Source organism: Crinia signifera, chromosome 12, assembly GCF_055691185.1.
Source record: "Crinia signifera chromosome 12, ASM5569118v1, whole genome shotgun sequence".
Taxonomy (NCBI): Eukaryota; Metazoa; Chordata; class Amphibia; order Anura; family Myobatrachidae; genus Crinia; species Crinia signifera.
In genome coordinates, this window is record NC_139228.1 from 28,861,386 (window position 1) to 28,878,887 (window position 17,502).

General features: G+C 39.4%; 2 protein-coding genes across 2 annotated transcripts; both read right to left on the reverse strand.

Moving 5' to 3' along the window:
• Positions 1-5,251: 5,251 nt before the first annotated feature.
• On the reverse strand, positions 5,252-9,720 carry LOC146050040 (C-reactive protein-like). The gene is made up of 3 exons (XM_083166818.1): positions 9,646-9,720; positions 7,572-7,630; positions 5,252-6,005 (listed from the first exon to the last, which is right to left on the reverse strand). The coding sequence occupies exons 2-3, from the start codon at positions 7,624-7,626 to the stop codon at positions 5,335-5,337; spliced, it is 726 nt and encodes a 241-aa protein (XP_083022944.1). The 5' UTR covers positions 7,627-7,630; positions 9,646-9,720; the 3' UTR covers positions 5,252-5,334.
• Positions 9,721-10,999: 1,279 nt separating this feature from the next.
• Positions 11,000-16,620, reverse strand: LOC146050042 (C-reactive protein-like). The gene is made up of 3 exons (XM_083166820.1): positions 16,465-16,620; positions 14,562-14,620; positions 11,000-12,109 (listed from the first exon to the last, which is right to left on the reverse strand). The coding sequence occupies exons 2-3, from the start codon at positions 14,614-14,616 to the stop codon at positions 11,445-11,447; spliced, it is 720 nt and encodes a 239-aa protein (XP_083022946.1). The 5' UTR covers positions 14,617-14,620; positions 16,465-16,620; the 3' UTR covers positions 11,000-11,444.
• Between the last annotated feature and the right edge of the window lie 882 nt (positions 16,621-17,502).

The following is a 17,502-nucleotide window of genomic DNA, read 5'->3' on the forward strand; positions in this document are numbered from 1 at the left end:
CCATGAATGCCGGGGACAGAGCCATGGATGCCGTGGACAGAGCCAGGCTGCCACGGGACAGAGCCGTGGACGCCAGGGACAAAGCCGTGCTGCCGCAGAGTCACTACGCTAACTACGCTAGCCAGCCGTTGGCCTGTCACTATGCTAACTACGCTAGGCAGCCGCGGAGCTGCTGCGGAGTCACTACGCTAACTGCGCTAGGCAGCCATTGGGCTACGCTGACAGTGTAGCTTAGCCTATGCTGAAAACGTAGCATAGCCGGGCGCCGTGCTATTACACAAGTATTTATATAGCTATATAAATGTATTATTATTATTATTATTATTGTTATATTTTAGGTCACACTGATCTAAAAATGAGCCTACTAGGATAGTTTGCCAAAAATACAACATGAGTTGAACATCAAAGTATACATCAAAATATACATTAAAAATATACATAGCCCATAGTAATATATATTTTTTTGTGTTTGTAGCGATGAGAATCGTCAGACAACATACAGAAGAATTTCTAGAATCATTTTGAGATACCTCCTCAAAAATTATGTTATGAGATTCATGAAGTCATGACAATCAGTAATAAATCAATTCAAATCTATGTCTCAAATTTTTGCATCGAACATATCGCTTCGTGGCACTACTATAGACTATATCGCTAAGAGGCAGTTACTAGGATATTCATTTAAGGTGTTTTCATTCATTAAGAAAAAGAAAACCTTATTTAAAAATTAAAAGGCAAATATAGATTTATATATAAATATAAGTACTGTATCTGTCGCAGAGTCTGATAGTAATATATTTTCTTTTGAATAACATACTACTATCTGATAACAACTGACTATCCTAATATTATTCTTGTAGGGGTAAAATTTCAAAAACTTTTAAAAATGAAGCGAGGCGATGTTTACCATAGCAATCTATGAGATTCGGTATATCATTTCTATCTATTGCATCTTAGAAAATAATAGACAGCTCTGTTCATTTTTAGAATCTTTTATAAATTTACCCCATTATTCGTTACATTATCTTTTGAAATGTTATTATTATTAATTTTTGTTTTTTATTTCGATCACCATAGTAGAGTACAATAACTTAGATATTCTATCTCTGCATCACGCCTAGGCAGGATTAGGTTCTTCCAACAATACTGGGATATTTTAGTATTTCATATCCAATGTACAGAGTTATGGCAAGGTATAAATTCCGGAATTCAATGTAACTTTCTATTTCTCACAGGACTCTCTTAATTTAAAAAAAAATATTTCTAGAAATATGAGCACAGTATTGTATATTGAGGCACACTTTTCAATCAGTGTACCATAAAGATAAAATATAAGTTGTATTTATGAACTCTGAGAATTTTAAACCCAAAATGATGTAGAAAATGTGTCAAAGTAAAAATATATATTTAGTATATAGAAACATAGAAACATAGAATTTGACGGCAGATAAGAAACACTTGGCCCATCTAGTCTGCCCCTTTTTTAAACATGTTACCTCAAACCAAATTTGATCCTTATTTCTTTGTAAGTATATCAATATGCTTATCCCCAAGCATGTTTAAATTGTACTACTGTATTTGCGTCTACCACCTCTGTTGGGAGGCTATTCCACTTATCTACTACTCTTTCTGTGAAGTAATTATTCCTCAGATTTCCCCTGAATCTTCCTCTCTCTAGTCTCAGTGCATGTGCTCGTGTTCTGCTGCTCCTCTTCCTGGGAAGAATGTCTCCCACCTGTACCTTGTTAAAGTATACATATTAAGATCTTTTAGTCTATCCAGGTAAGTTTTGTGATGTAGGCCATGCACCATTTTAGTTGCCCTTCTTTGTAGTCTCTAATGTATTTATATCCTTCTGAAAATATGGCCTCCAGAACTGAATATAGTACTCTAGGTGAGGTCGTACCAATGACCTATACAGTGGCATTATTACTTCTTTCTTTCTACTGCTGATACCTCTCCCTATGCAACCAAGCATCTGACTTGCCTTCCTCATTGCTTTGTTACATTGCCTCCCTGCCTTTAAGTCCCCTGAAATAGTGACACCAAGATCCCTCTCTTCCTCAGTATATAAACTGTACTGCTAAATAAATGTGTCTTATGGCTGGCTACACGTGTCAAGTGCAGTTGTTTACTCCTACTAGTGATTGCAATTATTGATCTGATGTAATGTACAGTATACATAGCAAATACATAACTATAACATTATATCAATACATAATAACATTCATTTATAGATCAAGCATTTATTTTTGGTAAATATTAAAACCGACCTAGAGCTGAATATAAGTGCCTGTAGATATTGTATTTTAATGATTTCTGCCACACAATAGCTTGCAGAGAGTTAAAGTGAAGAGAGTTAAAGTATGAACCATATAGCTCCTGTCATTTTACAGGTTTTGTTTTAAAAATTATTTATCTCTCTCTCTCTCTCTCCATGAATTTAAACATTTCCCCAATAGCAGACCTGTGTTACATAAAATATACAATTTTAAAGTGACCCATACACCTGCGGGGATCAGGATGTTAAACATGTCTAAAAACAATTCACAATTTCTGTGAGGAGCAACGACCAATTTTGTTCAAATTCGATTAGCCCTCAAAGTTTGGGAGTTCAGGTGCCATGTCGTGGCAAAGGCGCATCACACCCTACCGTGCTAATTAGATTGACCCCCTAAGTCGGATCTAAAAAAATAAAGAGATGGATTGATGTATCAAGCAGTGAAAACAGTGGAAAACAGTGGAGAATTGGACCGGTGGACGAGTTACCCAAAGAGACCAATCAGCATCAACCTATCATGTTATAGAATGGACTTGATAAATGCTTTCTCAAAGGTGATTGGTTGCTATGTGCAACTTCTCTGTTGGTTCACTTCCCCACTTATTTTGCTGTTTGAAACTTCAACCCCAAGGTTCTATACTAATATAAGAATGAGGACAATGAAATATGCAGTAATGTTAATTAAAACAAGCAAACTTATCAAAGTCATCATCTAAAATGTTTTACTCCTAAACTTGTAGATCGAAGGGGTGGACAATTACAATTTACAATCTATTGTTACAAATACAGAAATAATTGCAAGAACATATATGTCATTCATTATCCCCAAAAAACTTTCTATCATCCCTAAATTTGGTTTTCACTTCTTACCTGGGAGAAAGATGAATATCACATTAATTATGGTCAATGATACAATGCTACATTGAGCTTAACCGCATAAGGCAATAATTACTGACTTGAAGCGTCACACTGTTTTGCTTCCTCCTTGAGAAAAAATGTCAGGTAGTTCTACATTTTCTAAACAGCAGCTATTTGTACTGAATGTTATATACCCTATGGAAAAAGAAAACATCTATTTTAAGCCCCTAGATATGGTGGCAGGTGCCTAAATACAAAAAAAATTGCAATTAACATTTTGATCCTCAGAAATCCAAATAAGTAATTATTCAAGAGATTATTTTATCCAATAAACTTAATTGACATGGTTTAATTATTAAGATGTCCATGGTAATCAAATGTGTTTTTCCTTGACACTTACCAATGTAATTAATGTTAGGAAGCAGCAAAACCCTTTTTGAACAGATTAATATGTTTTTTTTTTTTTTTGCATTAAGTTAATTAATATTGGTACAGTTAATGATTTACAAACTATTTATGTATTATTTATTTATTTATTTATTTATTTATAATATATCAGATTGTGTTTATTTTTTTTTTTATTTTTTTACTCTTTTGGGTCTCAGTGAAAGCTTGTAAGAACAAAGTCTGAAATACAGGAGACAATGGAATGTGGTCAACTCCGGGCTCCAGCCAGAAATGGGCATCCTGACTTCCCCCATTGCTCTAGGTTGCTGAATGTGTCCCAGTGCCAAAAAAGCATCATGTACCATGGTCCTCTGCCTCACATGATCCCCACATTGTAGTCCAGCCCCAGCCTAGGGATTCATATCCAGCAAATAAACTTCACCAATATATGTAAAAGGGGTATTGAACCTATGGTTGGACTGCAGTAGTAGTCTTTTTAGTTGCAACGAGTTGAATATCTTCGTACATATCCAATGGATAAGATGTGTCTGTGAGATTACATCAGAGAAGTGTGATTAAATATTTTGTTAGACTTGGAAAAAGCAGAAATTAAACTCATGAAATGTTACGACAAGCATACAGTGGAGAAATGATTAGCTGCACTGCAATATGTTGGTGGTGGAAGCACGTCAGTGGATGTCCCTTCCAAATGCTTTCTTTCCTGTGTCTTTTTCCCATTCCTCCCTCCATTACATTTTAATTCTCTGGTTCCTCAAATCATCTATTTCCTCATCTTCATTCTTGGTCTTAGAGTTTTTGATCTTCAGAAAGTTAATCAATGGATTTATTTTATCACTTATATATATGTCTAATGTCCGTGAGTCTCCGAAACACTGCCATCTGCCACTGCCATTTCTCACACATGCACAAACACAGAAGTTTGCTTGGGCTTTTTGCTTGGGCTTACTTGTTTATTCATTAATCATTCATTCGCTCACTCATATATTTATTCATTCATACATTCAAGCATTCATTCATATATTCATTGAAATATTCATCCATACATTAATGTATTCATTTATATATTCATTAATATATTCAATCATTCATATATTCATTCATACATACATTCATTCATGCATGCAAACATTAATTCACTGATACATTTATTCATTAATGCATGCATTCATATAGTCATTCATTTATTTAATCATTCATTCATGTAGTCATTCATGCATTTATATATTCATTCATTCATTCATTCATTCATGTAATCTACTTGATTTGTGCAGTTTTAGGAGGGTAGTCAATCCGTTGCCTTTTCAGTATTCAATTATGGGCATTTTTGCCTGTTTTTGAGTACATTTTCGCCCCTGCCTTATCACTTTTTTTTTGGGGGGGGGAGGCAAAATGGCACGGGCAAAAATTGACGCAAAAGCGGGCAAAAACCGATGCAAATTCACAAAACCACATGAATTCACAGCAATTTCACAGATGCACGTGGGTTTTCGCCAATTCAGAATTTTCTGCCCAGGTGAAAAATCAGTTGTGAGGGATTGAATAGGCAAATGAATTCGCCAAAAAAAGTGCGAAAAAACTGATGTTTTTTCACCTGCCGAAAATTTTGGCGGGGATTGAATTTTAAAATGTGAAAATTAATTCGAAAATTCAAAAATTAATAATTTAATTTTTATATTTTTAGAAAATGGAATTATGAAATTGAAATTGAAATGTTTGTCTATTAGGTTTTATTGTGATAAACTCAAATTTACGTTACAAAGAACCATTTTCAGTGAGCATTACAAATATCAGTTGAATACCTTATCTCCATTGCATTGGGAATATAAACTTTGTGTGTACCACCAATTCTTACACTGAAGCTTTGGCTGGACTAATACATTCCCTTTAATTTCATAATGTAGAGATTTCCAGTTAATCAGATTTCCATTGTGATCACCAGACATGACTTTTTGCATGTCTCCTGGTGACAAAACATAATCCCACATGTTCACGTCGCTTATTTCACCAAAAAAGGACTGATTAACATCAAACCCACCAGCAAATGAATCTTGCTCTTGCCCCAGAATAATAGATGTTTTAGGATTAATAGTAAACCCTTTGTTTGAAAATTTTCTTGGGTAGAGCTTTCCATTTACCCAAAGCTGGACTACTCCGGAATCAGAGTCCCACATTACACAGGTGAGTTTCCAGTCTAAAACCTCAGGGTCTGTCTTAAAGGTGCTTTCCTCCTGGTTTATATTCACAACAGTGTAGGGCGGTGATTTTGGAAAGATAATAAAAGTGTTGTCCTGTCCCGGACCAGACATAGCTATGGAAAAAAGACTATGATCACTTGTAAGTTCAGTGTATGATTGCAGGCAAACGGTGACCTTCTGCAATGGTTTCTCTATGTCAGGCTTCAAGACCACATGTGCTGTTGCTGTCCGTTTCGGGAAGAGGAAAACTTTGTTGGTCAAATCTAAAGCAAAATTAATTATAGAGAAGAAATAAGATTTTTTTTACATCACTGTTTTCATGCCCCCTATTTTATCTTTATATTAAAGTTTAAAATAACAAGGATCGTTTTAACAAGCTATAATCAATATGACCGCAATCACATTAACACATATAAGGGGAGATGTGTGGAGAGATCATTATTCTAGCACAGTGTTTAGATGACGTGTACCAACCATTTGTGGTACTAATATGAATATGTACTAAAATATGCGATTAGCAACTCAAAGCGCTGCTTTCCCGATAAGAGCTGTTCTTTGCCAGACCCCTCTCACCTTGTCTTAAGCATGCACAGAGCCTGCTCCTCTTGGTGGCTCTTCTTCACTTCAGCAGCGGTGACGGCATGACATCACACATGTCGTGCCAGAAAAGAAAGATGCTGGGTCCAGCTTTCAGTTGGAATTACTGTGTGGTGCAGGTGCAACTAGTTCCCCTTTCCATAACAGGTGGTGGAACTCAGTTTCGCCCCCCCCCCACCCCACACACACACACACACACACACACACACTTTAACGCCTGGGCATTATCCAACCAGAGTTGCCAGCTTAGTACATATGGAAATGCAGTCAACAGAATTAAGCAAGTTTGAATGGACCACAACCCATCCAACATGTCAATGAATAGCCCATGACACACCTACTGTCAGGGCTGGTGCCACCACTAGGCAGCCTTCGGCATTTGCCTGGGGCACCGGCCACTGGAGGGCGGCACTTGGGAGCCCCCCTCGGGGAGCCAGGTGAGTGGTAGTGACAGTGGCGCCCGCACTATTCCCACCGGCCATGGAGCCAGGTGAGCGCAGTGGCGCCCGCACCATCCCGTGAAGCCAGATGAGCACAGTGGCGCCCGCACCATCCCCACCCCCTCCCATCATGGAGCCACTTGGCAGCGGCGGCCGCATCCCCCCGTTGCCCTTCCTCCACCGAGGCTGCGAACTCTCCCACTCAAGGAGCCTGTGTGTGAGTGAGAGGTGGAGCGACCCACCGCAACTCTCCTCCCCCCCCCTGTTGTGGAGTGACTCCGTGGGCGCATCACACCCTCCCCCCGGGTGAGCGATGGGTGGGCGCTTGGTCGGCGGGGTGCCATACCTTGCACTGGCCCTGCCTACTTTACTCTATACTGCCAAATGGGTGCTGGGTGCCGAATGACAGCCAGACATTCGGGATCCCAATTTAAAAAGGCTATTCTCCATCTTTGCGGTTCAGTGAGCCATCAAGCCCACATTGTGGCACTCACAGGAAGCCCTCAAGGGGCGTCTTTGCACTCGCACTACTGTGGGAGTACGAGCAGTTGTGATTCCGATGACGGTATACTGACCATCGGAATCACGACTGTTGGGCCCCTATACCACACTTCTGCCAAATACTGCGGTTATGCCTATGCAGCCACAACTCTTATTTGTCCACAGTTGTGTTTGTAGGATACAAGACATGCACATTTGCTAAATATCGATGTCTAACCATAAAGTGGACTTGTAGTCTACTGTACTGTAATCAGCCCGGCAGCAATTTCTGCTCACAGAGTCATACTGTACCTTGCTGTGCAGCGGATCCAGTGATAAGCAGCAACAGTGTAACATATAGCGCCATGCTCCTGTATAAAACACAGACATGTGTAGTAAATATATTTAGTTTGTCATCACAACTACAATGCTTTTACTATAGAATCACTTAATCTACAGGTCTATGTTAGACAATTGTCCTTCCCATGTATCTCCGATTGTTCCAACACTTTTACGAGTGGGGCTCCTAAAAAAATCCCAAAAAGTATTAAATCATTTTATTTGGCTAACAAAACAGTGTTGCATCTCCAGGTTATCAAGAATGTCACGACAATATTTAGACTCTGGTACTCTAAAGAGTTCTGACCACTCGGACATGGGGTCATTACATTGTGCATATGGAGATACTATGGACAGACAGACACTGCATTGAGGAAACCACAGTGTGGTTGACAGAATTTGAGAACTTTTGCAGTATATGGACTACTAGTTGGGATACATGTTCAACCAGTCACTTATATTGTTTTGCGTGAACACATCTATACATATGTCATCATTTATTTGTAATACAATTGACTCATTTTAGGGAGTACACAATCTACCACTGAAATAGAAAAGGTTTATTCTGCGTGATGTATGTAAGCACAACTCTGTCTAAACACACCTAGGGGGAACCAGCTAGCCCGAAATATATTGTGCAGACAAAAAACTGTATTTTGTATATTTTATTTTATGCAATTTTTATTATCTAGGACCTATCTAATTGTTACGGCATGTTATCGAGTATCCTCCCCCCCATGATACAAATACCTGCAGCAAATTACTGTGGGTAATTTTATACCCCACAATAAACTACTATACAGACTAAAAATTTAAATGAGTGTGTTATATTTGCTGATGAAGACCAATGTATCTAAGAGGGAATGAAGTCATGAAATTATATAAATAAATCACAAAAAAAAAATTACTAATTTAAAAATTAATTTACCAGTACTCATAAATAATAAAAGTCTCCCAGTAAGTACGGGAGTCTGGGGGAGCGGTAACAGCCCTGAAAAATGGTCTTTTTATACACTGGATACTTTATGGAATACAGTATCAACATTTAACAGAACAGATGGTCTATACAGTGGCGTAGCGCCAATTTTTGCGCCCCCCCCCCCGCTAAATTTAACCCTGCCTCTTACCCTGCCACTTACCCTGCTTCCCCCGCCACGTCTATATTCGGCCGGTAGCCGGGACCGCAGATCTACTAATCTGCGTCCCGGCACCTGGCTCCTCATAAGTCAAATGTCCATCACAGCAGACCGTTTGTAAGGATGCTAGAGGAGGCCGCCGCTGCCTCCTCTAGCATCTTAAAAAAACGGTCTGCTCTAAGGGGGCAGCCATTTTGTGATGGACATTTGACTCATAAGGAGCCAGGCGCCGGGACGCAGATTAGTAGAACTGCGGTCACGACTCCCGGCCGAATACAGACGCGTCGGCGGGATAAGGCAGGTAGAAGTAGCATAACAATAGCCCCCGCAGACCCTGGCGCCCACACTTACTTGGCGCCTCCCCGCCACCGCGGGGTCTGCGGCGCTATTGTTACGCCACTGGGTCTATAGTATAGGCTGTTTCAAACATTTAAATAAGATGTTGTAAGTGTTCAGGAAAAGGTTAAACATATAATAAATAAATAAATACACAAACATAATAGAAACAGTCCTACACTTTCTAACCTCCCACTTCATGGTACGGCTCCTGTCCCTTTCTCCTAGCAGCTACTCTCAGATCCACACATACAGTAAATATGGTAGAAGAAGCGGGTAGACTGGGCATGTGCAGCAGCTCTGCTCTGTCCCTTACACTGCATGATGTGGTGGCAGCTCTAATGATCATATTATATACCAGTGCTATTGTCAAAATTCAAGACACTTGCCAAGAGTAGGGGGGTTTCTGGGCAACTAACCCCCCCCCCCCGCACTTGCCTATGTAACCCCATACATTGTATCATAGTTTGCATAAATGCAATATCTATAGCTTTTGTCTCAGCTATATTTTTGCTTAGTTCTTGATTAAAAACATAATTAAGCAAACATATTAATTTTGTTTTGTCAGTTGTTACCTGTTTTTCTGCTCACAGGCTCTTAGCAGTTCTGTATGGTGACAACACAAGTGGCTTGTTTATATACTGTGTAAACCAAAAGTTGGCCTTGCCAAAAAAGGATTTAGTGTTGCAACAGATTTACTGGAACGATCAGTTCAGCTATCAGGAAAACAAACATCACGTGCAACAATAAAGTTTTAATATTTATTTGGGTTGATTACAACTATCCAAACAATGAAACTGAAATCACTCAAATGTCCTACAATGTTTTAGTTGAAGTTTACATAAAATATGAAGTTTTGACTTTTTACACTAACATGGTACATTAAACACTATGAAAAATCTGATGTTACCTTTTTTTTAATGTTCCCATTTTCTTTTTAAGGTTATTTTTTTAGGGCAAATGTGGCTTCTGATTTTCTTTCTTTGATTATGTGTATTCTATATTGTTTGTGGCAGTATTGTGTGTGTCTTATATATTTGTGTACAGTAATTTCCAATTGTGTGCTTTCCCTTCCCATGTTCCCCTCCCATTTTTTTTCTGTACCCCATATTTTTGTTATATACTGTAGCTCTAAAAAAAAATCTATTCTTGAAAAACTTTGAATAAGAACTGGTTGATTATTTTAGGAGCCACATTATTTATGCAAGTTGAATGCAAAATAACTTGTGTATGAAGTAGTCATACATGTTGAACCCATATTATTTAGTATAGTACAGTAGCTAAGTTCTGTAGGGATGCGGTCAGTATACTTATACTATGAAGACCAGTGAGAAGACCAGTTAACCAGCCCAGTCTGTTGTTTTTTTTACCTCTCTGTGGTTGTCAGCAATGAAGAGAGGGGAGCCGTAAGCGCTGTGGTGTCTGGAACTTTCCTCGGCAATGAGAGTGTGGCGGCTAATTGAGCTGTAGATCTCTGGCAGGAGCGGGCAATGATGGCGGATTATGCAGGTCTACAAAGGTCCGTAGGAGGATTGATTTAAGCGGAAGCTTCCGTTTTACTCTTTATTCATCACAAGAAGATTTTTTACTTTATGATCCACCTCTTTTATAGAATATTCGTAGAATTTTTATACCACATACATATTTTATTATATGTTTATACTGTAATTATCTTTTTTAATCAGTTTATTAATTCATTGTTTTGATACCATTGTGGGCAGCTCAATATGTGTTCATACAGGCATATTAAAACTCTTCAGCTGGGTGTTAAATAATATACATTTTCTTTTGCTATAACTTGGTTCATCAGATTAGCGCCTAAAGTTTATTTGTGTTTATTCGGATACAGTTCAAATAATACTTGTTGACGAACATTACTTATGTTATCGGGAAAATGATAGTGTCCAATCAAACTCGAGATAGACAAGATTTAGAAAGACCTCTCCATCAAAGTTTATTGTTGTTTATTGTGCTAGTTCACACACTACTTGCCCCCAACGAACACAGTTACACAAACGCAAGAACTGTCTATACTTACTGTACCTACAGATGGAACCATCCTCATGTAGCCATCTCTGGATAGCCATGGTTATTCAAGGCCTATTGTTCTCAGCTGCAATACAATACAATACATAGAACAACTCAGTAGGAGATAAACAGAGTAATCCTATTACTCACTTAATCCTAATAAAGGGCTAGATGAGGATAGCTCCATCTGTATATATACCTTTTGTGATGCATAGGTAATAATAATCACATCTGGTTCTATATTTGCTAGTAACTTATCACATCATGCCTGGTTCATTAACCTGCAAAGTTGCAGATGGTTGCGAGGAGAAAGAAACAGAAAGATAAACAGTGAGCAATACAATTATCAGTTGAATGCCTTATTTTCATTGCATTGTGAATATAAACTTTGTTTGTACCACCAATTCTTACACTGAAGCTTCGGCTGGACTAATACATTCCCTTTAATCTCATAATGAAGAGATCTCCAGTTAATCAGATTTCCATTGTGATCACCAGACATGACTTTTTGCATGTCTCCTGGTGACAAAACATAATCCCACATGTTCACATCACTTATTTCACCAAAAAAGTACTGATCAAACCGACCATCAAATGAATATTGCTCTTGCCCCAGAATAATAGATGTTTTAGGATTAATAGTAAACCCTTTGTTTGAAATTTTTCTTGGGTAGAGCTTTCCATTTACCCAAAGCTGGACTACTCCAGAATCAGAGTCCCAGGTTACACAGGTGAGTTTCCAGTCGAAGTCCTCCGGGTCTGTCTTAAAGGAGCTTTCCATCCGGTTTATTTGGACACCAGTGTAGGTTGGTAATCTTGGAAATATAACAAAAGTGTTGTCCTGTCTTGGGTCAGACATAGCTAAGGCAAAAAGACTATGAGCACTTGTAAGTTCAGTGTATGATTGCAGGCAAACGGTGACCTTCTGCAATGGTTTCTCTATGTCAGGCTTCAAGATCACATGTGCTGTTGCTGTTCGTTCCGGGAAGAGGAAAACTTTGTTGGTCAAATCTAAAGCAAAATTAAATATAAAGAAAAAAATAAGATTTTTTTTTACATCACTGCTCTCATGTATACACAGCCCCTTATTTTATCTTTATATTAAAGTTTAAAATAACAAGGATCCTTTTAACAAGCTATAATCAATATGTCCGCCATCACATTAACACATATAAAGGGAGATGTGTGGAGAGAGATAAAGTACCAATAAATCAACTTTTGTCATTATTCTAGCACAGTGTTTAGATGGTGTGTACCAACCACTAATTGATTACTATAAATTGTACTAATTGAATATGTACTAACATATGCGATTAGTAACTCAAAGCGCTGCCTTCCCGATAAGAGCTGTCCTTTGCCAGCCCCCTCTCACCTTGTTTTAAGCATGCACAGAGCCTGCTCAAAGGCAGTCTGTCTTTCTGCCACGTAACATTCACCCCTATAGAGGGTAGAACGTGCCCACTGAGGTGTAACCCAGTTCATCCCTGGATATAAAATTCCTAAGATGAAGCTTTCCTGACTGGTGATGGAAAAAAATGGCTGGAGGGACAGGTATGATCTCATTGCTGGGTGATAAATAAAATGAAGACCAGCATGTAGCAAATTCATTACTCTGTAGTTTCCATCCCATTATATGCCATCCACTAGATGGCTGCCTTTCTCACAGTTCTCCACTCGATGGAGCTTTAACATGGTACCATCCATCAAGATGTAGACATATGTCTATGGTATAAGAAGCAATTGTGCAAGAACACTCTACCCTCTAAAACTATATAAGATATAGCGGGGTTTAATCAGCATTTATTAGAGAATTTGTAAATATGGCGATCATCTGATGACTGTGCATGCGCAGCATTCTCATTGCGCGAACGAAATTAGCAACTGAAAATACACAAGGTTTATGAACACACCGCAATTGCAGTTTGAATGACAGGAGCTGGCATTTGGGGGCAGAAATTTGGTGTTTTCTGGGTGTGCCCAGGCATTTTTAATATGTATCTCTGACGTCAGAGCTGATCCCTTCCAGCCTGTCTCACTTGCAGATTAGACACCTCCGATCTACTCACATTTGCTCAGATGGCAAGGACCCTTTGAGGTGTTGGGATTTGTGAATGGATCCACAAATGGGCAGCGATTGCAATGCATTTGCAAATTTGCACTGGGCATTTTTTCTTTCGGTCTGGGTGGCATCTTTCTACTCGCAGTCCACTGCATTGTCAATAATAAGAAATCCATGCTGACTGACCCCCAATGTCTTCTTCGTTGTGAGTGGTGTGGATGTATCTTAGTTTTAAGACCCCTTAAACTAATGATACATTTCATGGTTATTATGTATTGTTACATTGGAAACAGTTTTGAGATGATTCATGTAAACAAAAGGTGGATGGAAATTGGGTTGATTCATTTTGGGTATTTGTACCATCTACCTCATCCATATCATCAGAAAATATCCCGATCTCTGCACATGGCCACCTGTGAATGGACCACAACCCATCCTACATGTCCAGGACTAGCCGATGGCACACATACTGTCAGGGCTGGCACCTCCACTAGGCAGCATTAGGCATTTGCGTGGGGTATCGGCCACTGGAGGGTGACACTTGGGAGCCCCCCCCAGGGAGCCAGGTGAGTGGTAGTGGCAGCAGCGCCTGCACTATCCCCACCCACCATGGAGCCAGGTGAGCTCACAGGATCCCGCACCATGCCCACCCCTGTAGAGCCAGGTTAGCACAGCGGCGCATGCACCATCCCCACCCCCGCCCCTCATGGAGCGACGTGGCAGTGGCATACACATCCCACCCTTTCCTCCGCTGAGGCCGCAATCTTTCCCCCTCATGGGGCGTGTGTGTGGTTGAGAGGTGGAGTGACCCACCACAACTCTACTCCTCACTCCCCCCCCACACCTGTCGCGGAGCAACTCAGCGGCCGCATCACCCCCTAGAGCAGGTGAGCAGCAGGTGGGCGCGTGGTTGCCACAATGCCCCCCCCCCCTGCCTGGGGAGCTGCCGTACCTTGCACTGGCCCCACCTACTGCACTGTATACTGCCAAATGGGTGCCGGGTGCCGGATAACAGCCAGACATTCGGGTTCCCAATTTACAAAGGCTATTCGCCGTCTTGGGGGTCCAGTGAGCCATCAAGCCCACATTGTGGCATGCATATGGAGCCCACAAGGGGCTTCTTTGCACTCTCCCTACTGTGGGAGTACCAGCTGTTGGGATTCCAATGAGTTTGTGGACCGTCGGGATCCTGAATGTCGGGTCACTATAAAAATACTGCGGTTATGCCTATGCAGCAACAAAGGAAGTTGTGGAGGACTCTGATTTGTCCCCAGTTGCCACAGTTGTGTATGTAGGATACAAGACATGTACATTTGCTAAACATCGATATCTAACTAAAAAGTGGACTTGTAGTCTACTGTACTGTAATCAGCTCGGCACCAATTTCTGCTCACACAGTTATACCTTGCTGTGCAGTGGATCCGGTGATAAGCAGCAACAGTGTAACATATAGCGCCATGCTCCTGTATAAAACACAGACATGTGTAGTAAATATATTTAGTTTGTCATCACAACTACAATGCTTTTACTACAGAATCACTTAATCTACAGGTCTTTTACGATTGAGTGGGGCACCTAAAAAAGCCCAAAAAGTATTAAATAATTTTATTTGGCTAACAAAACAGTGTTGCATCTCCAGGTTTTCAAGAATGTCATGACAATATTTAGATATATCGACAAGGTCTTTTTCTACCAGAGGCAAAGGCAAGGGTGCCTATATAAGAGCTGATCCTCTAACAAGGCAGTGTCTTCGTCTGTCCATAGTATCTCCATATGCACAATGTAATGACCCCATGTCCAAGTGGCCAGAACTCTTCAGAGTACCAGGGTCTAAATATTGTCACGAACAAGAAGAAAATAAGAACAGCGCCTCTTTTACTACAACGAAATACACACAACCAAACGGGTTAAATGATTATTTATATTAAAAAGAATATACACATTAATACAATTATACATTATCAAAGGTCACCTTTGATAAAGCTACAGCCAGTAGTGAAACGCATCAGGTGTTTCCTCACCCCTGGACCCATTCTCAGGCTCAAGGACTGCTACCCTGTATTCTGGACTCACTTGGTCATTGCCCCACCGTGGAGTTCCACCACCAAACCCACAGGTGACCCCTGATCATTCTATTACCATTCGGACATCCTTGGGTATAACCCATAAGGGAAATTGGACACCATTCACAAGTAAGGACATTACATCGGTACCGTGCCATACCCCTGTGCTTCCTCCAGCGGTTCCAGGGGCACTGCATCACCAGAGAGGACCCGTGGGTAATTTGGGGTTCATTATCCGGACGAACCCACAGTCACCTCCAGCAGTAAAAAATTTGAAGACCGTACTACCAGAGAGGATCTGTGGTACTTTCACCACCTCCCCCATTCATTGACAGTGACCCACCATCCAGCCAGTTGGTAATATCCATCCATTCCTTGTTTAATCACTGAGCCAGTGTTATACCACTTTTTACCTATCCAGGAGTGAGCTTATCAATCAGTGTCTTATTATATTTAATGTATACTTGTATTAATGTGTATATTCTATTTAATATAAATAATCATTTAAACCGTTTGGTTGTGTGTATTTCATTGTAGTAAAAGAGGCGCTGTTCTTATTTTCTTCTTGTTCGTAACAATATTTAGACCCTGGTACTCTGAAGAGTTCTGACCACTTGGACATGGGGTCATTACATTGTGCATATGGAGATACTATGGACAGACGAAGACACTGCCTTGAGGAAACCACAGTGTGGTTGACAGACTTTGAGAACTTCTACAGTATATGGACTAGGGGAGAACCAGCTAGCCCGAAAAATATTGTGCAGGCAAAAAACTGTATTTTGTATACTTTATGCATTTTTTATTATATAGGACCTATCTAAATGTTACGGCATGTTATCGATTAACACACACACACACACCCCGCAATACAAATTCCTGCAGTATATTACTGTGGGTAATTGTATACCCCTCAATAAACTACTCAATAAACTACTATACAGACTACAAAAATAAATGACTGTGTTTCATTTGCTGATGAAGACCAATATATCAAAGAGGGAATAAAGTCATGAAATTATATAAATAAATTAAACACAACAAAAAACAAATTTAAGAATTAATTTACCAGAACTCGAAAATAGTTACTAAACTAAAGTGTCTAATTCTAATAACCCCATGCATTGTATCATAGTTTGCATAAATGTAATATCTATAACTATCATCTCAGCTATAGTTTTGCTTAGTGCTTGATTAAAAACATAAGTAAGCAAACTTATTAATTTAGTTTTGTCAGTTGTTACCTGTTTTGGTGGTGGTCGAAATACAATTATTCCCAGGCTCTTTGCAGTTCTGTATGGTGACAACACAAGTGGCTTGTTTATATACTGTGTAGACCAAAAGTTGGCCCTGCCAAATAAGGATTTAGGGCCTTATTCTAGTTCACTCTTTCTGCCAAAATCCTTTTTAGATGGACAAAAGCATGGGCACTGCAGGTGGGGCAGATGTTACTTGTGCAGAGAGAATTAGATTTGGGTCGGGTTTTACTTCAAAGTGAGATCTATATTGCAGTGTAAAAATAAAGCAGCCAGTATTTACCCTGCACAGAAACAAAATAACTCACCCAAATCTAATTCTCTCTGCACATTTTACATCTGCCCCCCTGCAGTGCACATGGTTTTGTCCATCTAAGAAGGATTTTGTCAGAAAGAGTGAACTAGAATAAGGCCCGTAGTGTTGTAACAGATTTCCCGGAATGATCAGTTCAACTGTCAGGAAAACAAACATCACGTGCATTTATTTGGGTTAAAGATTACAACTGTCCAAACAATGAAACTGAAATAACTTAAATGTTCTACAGTGTTTCAGTTGAAATTTACATCAAATATGAATTTTTGGCTTTTTACACTAACTTGATACATTAAACACTTTGAAAAAATCTGATTTTACCTTGATTTTAATGTTCCCATTTTCTTTTTAAGGTTATTTTTTTCTTTCTTTGATTATGTGTATTCTATATTGTTTGTGGCAGCATTGTGTGTGTCTTATATATTTGTGTGAAATGATTTCCAATTGTGTTCTTTCCCTTCCCCTGTTCCCCTCCAATTTTTTTTATATCTTTACCCCATATTTTTGTTATATACTGTAGATCTAATAAAAATCTATTCTTGAAAACACTTTGAATAAGAACTGGTTGACTATTTTAGGAGCCACATTATTAATGCACATTGAATGCAAAATAACTTGTACATGTTGAACCCATATTATTTAGTATAGTACAGTACAGTAGCTAAGTTCTGTAGGGATGCAGTCAGTTTACTTATAATTTGAAGACCAAGTAG